The sequence below is a fragment of the Otolemur garnettii genome, unplaced genomic scaffold (assembly GCF_000181295.1).
Source record: "Otolemur garnettii isolate 467f Iridium unplaced genomic scaffold, OtoGar3 scaffold00115, whole genome shotgun sequence".
Classification (NCBI taxonomy): domain Eukaryota; kingdom Metazoa; phylum Chordata; class Mammalia; order Primates; family Galagidae; genus Otolemur; species Otolemur garnettii.
Window position 1 is genome coordinate 5,358,222 of NW_003852510.1, and position 6,635 is coordinate 5,364,856.

The 6,635-nt window shown below is 45.9% G+C and overlaps 1 protein-coding gene across 1 annotated transcript in view; it reads right to left on the minus strand.

Moving 5' to 3' along the window:
* FNTB (farnesyltransferase, CAAX box, beta) overlaps positions 1 to 6,635 on the minus strand; it is a 77,176-nt gene that overhangs the window by 10,742 nt on the left and 59,799 nt on the right. The window contains exon 9 of the mRNA XM_003797392.2: positions 5,887 to 6,019. Within this exon, the coding sequence (XP_003797440.1) occupies positions 5,887 to 6,019 (133 nt within the window). The remainder of the gene's footprint in view (positions 1 to 5,886; positions 6,020 to 6,635) is intronic.

Here is a 6,635-nt window from a genome sequence, read left to right on the forward strand (position 1 = left end):
GGCGCTGTGGCAGGCACCTATGGTCCCAGCTACTTGGGAGGCTGAGGCAGGAGACTTGCTTGAGCCCAGGAGTTGGAGGTTGCTGTGAGCTGTGATGCCACTGCACTCCAACAAAGATGACAAAGTGAGACTGTCTCAATAAAAAAAAAAAAGCACATTTATTAAACTTTAGGAAACTTCACTAAACATCTGTATAAAATATGCATTTATTTCGTCTCCTATAACAAATAAAAGGCTATTATAAGGTAAATGGCAACCTCTGGCTAACATTGGAATCTAAAAAGAAAATGCTATGTTTAATTTACTAAGAAGATTATAGACTGTTTCAGTTACTTCCTATATTATTGAAGTTTAAAACCTCAAAGTTCATAAACTCTATAAGGAGCTCCTAGATGCTGTGAATTTGAATACCAGCACACATAATGACAGCAAGATGAAGGGAGACGGGATTGCAGGGTGATAACCAGACACTGGAGTCAGCTTTGTAAATCCTTTACATCTCTACCTTAAATTACAGATCTCCATTATAACGTCACTTCATATTTCAAAGGTTCCTTTATCTCAGAAATCAAAAGTCTTTCCAAACCATAATTGACAGATGCAGCCGTCCGTAACTAAATTTCACAGGTGGACAAGAAAAGGCCTAGGCCAGGATATCTCCAAGAACGTACAAGAAGCCAGTAACTATCAAACTGCAGAGAGACCCACAAGTCTGATGCTTCCTTACTGCTGCCCAAAACCAAAATTTTAACTCACTGATTTATTCAGCATTTTATATGTGTAAGCTATTCATAATAATTCATTCTTCTCCTCAAATACTGTCATCTACACATGAAAGGCAGTCATGTGCATGGAGCTGATGGTCACTTGCCAAGGCAGGGGCTAGACTCACATCCTGCACTGGTGAGCTTTTCCCCTCTTTTTAATTGCAATGTGATCAATGTCTTCTAAAAATATATTTGTTCATTTACCAAAATAAAAGTAGTGCATGTGGTTAAAAAAATAGTATAGTACAGAAGGATATACAACTTCAAAAGTCAGTCTGCAGCCCTCTGTCTCCAACCCTCCTTCCAAAGATACGCACTATTACAGGGCTACATTGGCTTCCAGGAAGAGCTGTGTGTGCAGGGACTGCCGCAGCCACACCTTTTTCAGAACAGCCCATTGCTTGCAGCTATTTCCTGGAGAGACCATCATAATTTATTTAATCCTTAACCTTTTCTTTTTTTTGTTTAATTAATCAGCAAAAATATACTTTATTTAATAAAGATGTTGGCCCAATTGGCTATCCATCTGGTAAAAGGTGAACTGGTATCTAACACTTAAGATACAAAAATAAACTTAAATGAACTGAGAACCAACATAGAAAACAAAGTATATAGAGAAAGATGGATATGTAGATAAAACTTTAGGTGGGGAAACTTCTTAACCACAATGGAAAACCCAGAAGCTCTTGTGGCAGATGGCAGTTTGTGACAATGTTCCTTCTGGGAGCTATGCTGCACTGCAGGGTCATTCCTGGATGGTAAAAGCCAGGCTAGCACAGAAGAATGCAGTGACCAACATCTCAGCCTGCAGTGTGGCAAAATCATCTGACAACACACTACTGTGTAAAGTCTCAGTTGTCTACTCTCGTGATCATGTGGCTGACTAGAAGCTGCGGCTCTCTGTCACTGCCCCACACAGTAATTCTTCCCCGACTGCAACGAAGAGTCTTTGTTGCTGATAGGTGAATGAGTAGGTGATGCCAAGGAACTTCAATTACTTGCCCTGAATCATTTAACTAATTAGTGTTCACATTATCCAGGCATCATGGCTCACACCTGTAGTCCCAGAATGTTTTGAGTCCTAGACGGGACAATTGCTTCAGCCCAGGAGTTTGAGGCGGCAGTCGGCTGTAACTGCGCCACTACGCTCCAACCTGGGCAACATAGAGACCCTGTCTTCCTTGTACTCTAATTTCTGTATTTCTAAATACAGAAAATAGAAATGTGCAGTGTAATTTCTAAATCGCCAAGTCTGGGGAGCTTTAACTGTTGCACTGTCCAGGGAAGGCCTTCATGATAACTCAAGTCATCCTTAACCTTTTCTTCTTTTCAAGACAGGGTCTCATGCTGTCATCCACACTAGACTGCAATGACATAATCCTACATCATTACAGCCTCAAACTCTTGGGCTCAGGCGATCCTCCTGCCTCAGCCTCCTGAGTAGCTGGGACTACAGGCATAAGCCACTGCTCCTGGCTAACCCTTAGCCTTTTGATAGGCTTTTAGGTTTTTTGCTATAAAACTCCACTTCAATATACATCCTTTGCTAGTATCTCTGCAGGTAAATTCCTGACAGTGCACTTGCTGGGTTCAAGGAGTACATACCGTTATAATTTAAATAGATGTCTCCAAAAAAAATGATTCACCTACTCACACCTTTACTGATAAATGTACAAAAGTGTCTGTTTTCCCACATTCTCCCCAATATAGGGTATCAAGTTTGTTTTAATCTCTGATAGTAACAGCAAATAGTCTCACTGTTTCGATTTCATTTCCTTAACTACGAGGGAGCTGAACAAATTTTTGGTGTTTTCATGGTCATTTGCAGTGGTCATAAGCACAGCAGGCTCTGATGCCAGGTAGTCTGGAATGACACAACCACCTACCAACCCTTGGGGGTGCCAATCAGGAATTACGAGGGGAGTCACTCAGCTTCCCTGTACTTTGTTTCCTCCTCTGTCTAATGGGGATTACAAGGGGATCTGTTTCCTTGGTCTCAGGGCCAAGTGAGAAAATACCCATGGAACACTCAGTACGGCCTCTGGCAAATGGTGAACACTCAGCCAGTCTCAGCTACCATGACTGTAGTGGGTATAGCAGAAAAAAGTAGTAACAACAGTTTATTTGGGGAGTAAGCTGTCTGTCCGAATCTTATTTATTTATTTGTTTATTTGTTTGTTTACTGAGACAGAGTCTCACTATGTCGCCCTCAGTAGAGTGCTGTGACATCACAGCTTACAGCAACCTCAAACTCTTGGGCTCAAGTGATTCTCTTGCCTCAGCCTCCCTAGTAGCTGGAACTATAGCCGCCTGCCACAACGCCTGGTTATGTTTTTGTTGTAGTTGTCATTGTTGTTTCGCAGGCCCACACCAGGTGTGAACCCTCCAGACCCGGTGTATGTGGCTGGCATCCTAACCACTGAGCTACGGGCGCCAAGTTTATCTGGATCCTTTGCCTGTTTTTCAGTTATGCTGCTCATCTATTTCTCATTGATTTGTATGGTTCTCTCCAAATTAAAGAAATTAGCTCTTTATCATTTGTCACAAATACTTTTGTCACCTTGCTACTTATTTTGTTTATATAATTTCCTTTCATTTATAAAATAACTTCCCTAAAAAAACAAGAAAACACAAACATAAGACAAACATCAGCTATAATTTCACATCCCAGATACTTTCTATTAACTTTGGAGTCCATTTTTTCACTAAAAAAATGGGATTACACATATACTGCTTTTTTTTTTTTTTTTTTTTGAGACGGAGCCTCAAGCTATCCCCCTGGGTAGAGTGCCATGGCATCACACTCACAGCAACCTCCAACTCCTGGGCTCAAGCGAGTCTCCTGCCTCAGCCTCCCAAGTAGCTGGGACCACAGGCGCCCGCCACAACGCCTGGCCATTTTTTGGTTGCAGCCGTCATTGTTGTTTGGCGGGCCTGAACCCGCCACCTTAGGTGTATGTGGCTGGCGCCTTAGCCGCTTAAGCCACAGGCGCTGAGCCACATATACTGCTTTGATAGGATCACAATATAGTGTGAATCTCTTTCTACATTTCCTTTTTGTTTTGTTTTTTGAGGCAGAGTTTTGCACTATTGCCCAAGCTAGAGTGCCAGGGTGTCAGCCTAGCTCACAGTAATCTCAAGCTCCTGGGCTCAAGCAATCCTTCTGCCTCAGCCTCCGGAGTAGCTGGAACCAGAGAATACCCCCCACTGTGCCTGGCTGATTTTTCTATTTTTAATAGAGATGGAATCTCACTCTTGCTCAAGCTTGTTTCAAACTCTTGACCTCAAGCGATCCTTCCACCTTAACTTCCCAGAGTGCTAGGAAGGAGTATGCATTTAGCCCAATCTGCATCTCCTTTTGACTCCCAAAGTCAGTATTTTGCCCACCACTCAAAACACTTCCCTTCTTCCAAGACCTCTGTCTGTCCCAAGTCCAAGAAACTCACTGTGTCTGAGAAGGAGGGGAGCATCAGGCCCAACACAGGCCTTGTCCCAGGCAATCAGAAAAGCTGGAAGCACCACAATTCACAGGCAAAGCTTTGAAAGTGGCTGAGCCCGCCAGAACTTGGGGTGCAGTAGACACAACCCCAGCCAGCAACCCAAGGGCTGTTCAGGGAGAGCTGCAGGAACAGCTCTCTCCAGTCTTTCCACAACTGCACAATCACTGTATCCTTCCCCAGCCAGGGATAGGTTTATAAAAGACTGACAGCTTTGCCAGGGCTTGACCTCACCAGTAACAAATAAAGAGCTCACCAAACCCCAGGTTATTCCTGCTTTGGAAACATGGGACTCCCGGGCAATTCCTGACCTCCCTACTTGTGGTTAAGCCAGAAACTGTGCAGATTCCAGTTCGGGGAACCAGGTTCCTCAACACTCTGGGTGGGAAAACAGGACAGAGCCACTGCTTACTTTGAGTATCAAAAGTGCCCTTGGCTCGGCGCCTATAGCTCAACCAGCTAAGGCGCCAGCCACTTACACCTAAGGTGGCGGGTTCGAATCCCCAGCCTGGGCCCGCCAAACAACAATGATGGCTGCAACCAAAAAATGGCCAGGCGTTGTGGCGGGCGCCTGTGGTCCCAGCTACTTGGGAGGCGGAGGCAGGAGACTCGCTTGAGCCCAGGAGTTGGAGGTTGCTGTGAGCTGTAATGCCATGGCACTCTACCCAGGGGGACAGCTTGAGGCTCTGTCTCAAAAAAAAAAGTGCCCTCAACTCAAAGGCAATCAAGAAACTAAAGAATGGGGTCAGAACAGAGACAAACAGGAAGAAAAGGTATGGGGAGGGGACAGAAGAAAAAAGTCCCACCTTTCACAGCTGAGCAATTAATTACCCAACTAAGTCCAAAGAACAGCTTCCCCCTGGACCTAGAGATATTTCTGTCACCTTGGAATGCATCAGCAACCAGCAGGGCACCACGGCCTCTGCTTTCCACCAGGTTCCTCAGACACTGTTCTCAGGTAAAGTAGGTGAGAAAGATGATTCAAGAGTGAGCAGGCAGTCCCCAGAGTTTGTACTTGCCATCCAACTCTGTCAGCTCTCCTCTCCCAGGTAACACCCTACAGAAACAACTCTGGGTTTCTCTATTCCAATGGTGCAAGTGGAACAAACTCACATTTAGGCTTGTTCAATGAATATGAAATAAAAACATTTCCAATTGGTAACAACTATACAGCCAGCCAGACCTGGTGGCCTTTGTGCAACTGCTCTTTCTCTCACCACTGTGACCAGACATGCAATGTGGGTGCTTAGCTCTGATGTGCCCAACACAGAGCTCTGCGCTGAAAACTATGGCTTTACCTCCAGCTGAGATGACAGTCACTGCAGGCCCCAGGACAGGAGTGGGCTGCTCCCTCCAGATAACACAGAAGCAGCACCAGCTGCCACCTCCTAGCCGTTCATTAAGGGAGCTCACTTTGCCACAGCCAGTCTGGAGAAGCGATGAAGGATGTTAACATGCTGGAGCCGAATCTTACTCTGCATATGAGTGTCCCTGACCAGGAGGGTCCACAGGGGCAACTCAATCCAGGACAGAGTTCATTTCAACTCTTCTGAAAAGCACTCTGGCTTCTGGACTTGGGTAGTGACCGAGAGGACTTCCCCAGCCCTGGCTCCCAGGCTCACCTTGGGCATGCAGCGCACGGTGGAGCAGGGGCAGGAGTCCTGCCTGCCAGAAGGAGTAGCAGCCATCCACCAGCTTGTTGCATCGGCCCTGAAATCCTCCTTCAAATCGCATCTGCCGGCTTGTCACCCATTGCTGAAGAGACACAGATGGGACAGGCAGTTGTAGGCTAAAAGAGACACAAAATCCAGCAGACAGGCTCTCCAGAGGTTTCCGTCTCTGGGCTCTGGGCACTTTGACTTTCTTCCCCTCCTCCTGCTCCCTGACGTGGACTAGCGTGCAGCACTGAAGCTGATCCTCGCAGGCCGGCTGGTGCTAGTCTCTCCTCAGTGCCAGGTACATAACTACCTTCCCCTGGGTTTTAAAGCGGTGCTGCCACTGACAGAACGAACAGGCCAAGCTACGTTTAGGCAGACCTGCAAAGTCCCTTAATAAACATGGCCTAAGTAGGAAAGTTAAGGCAAGACCACTTCACTTCCTTGCTCAGGGAAGTTTATTAAAGGCAGATAAATGGAATTTTGTGCTGTATCTCATCAGATAATGAAAAACTGTTCCTTCTACCCTGGTCTCTCTGTAAGTCACTAGCATGACTAAAAGCTAAGGACATCTGTCCTGATTACCAAATGATGACTGCCCAGTCTATGGCTGGTATAAGAAAATCTTTCACAGCTCGGCGCCTGTGGCTCAAGCGGCTAAGGCACCAGCCACATACACCTAAGGTGGCGGGTTCGAATCCCCAGCCTGGGCCCGC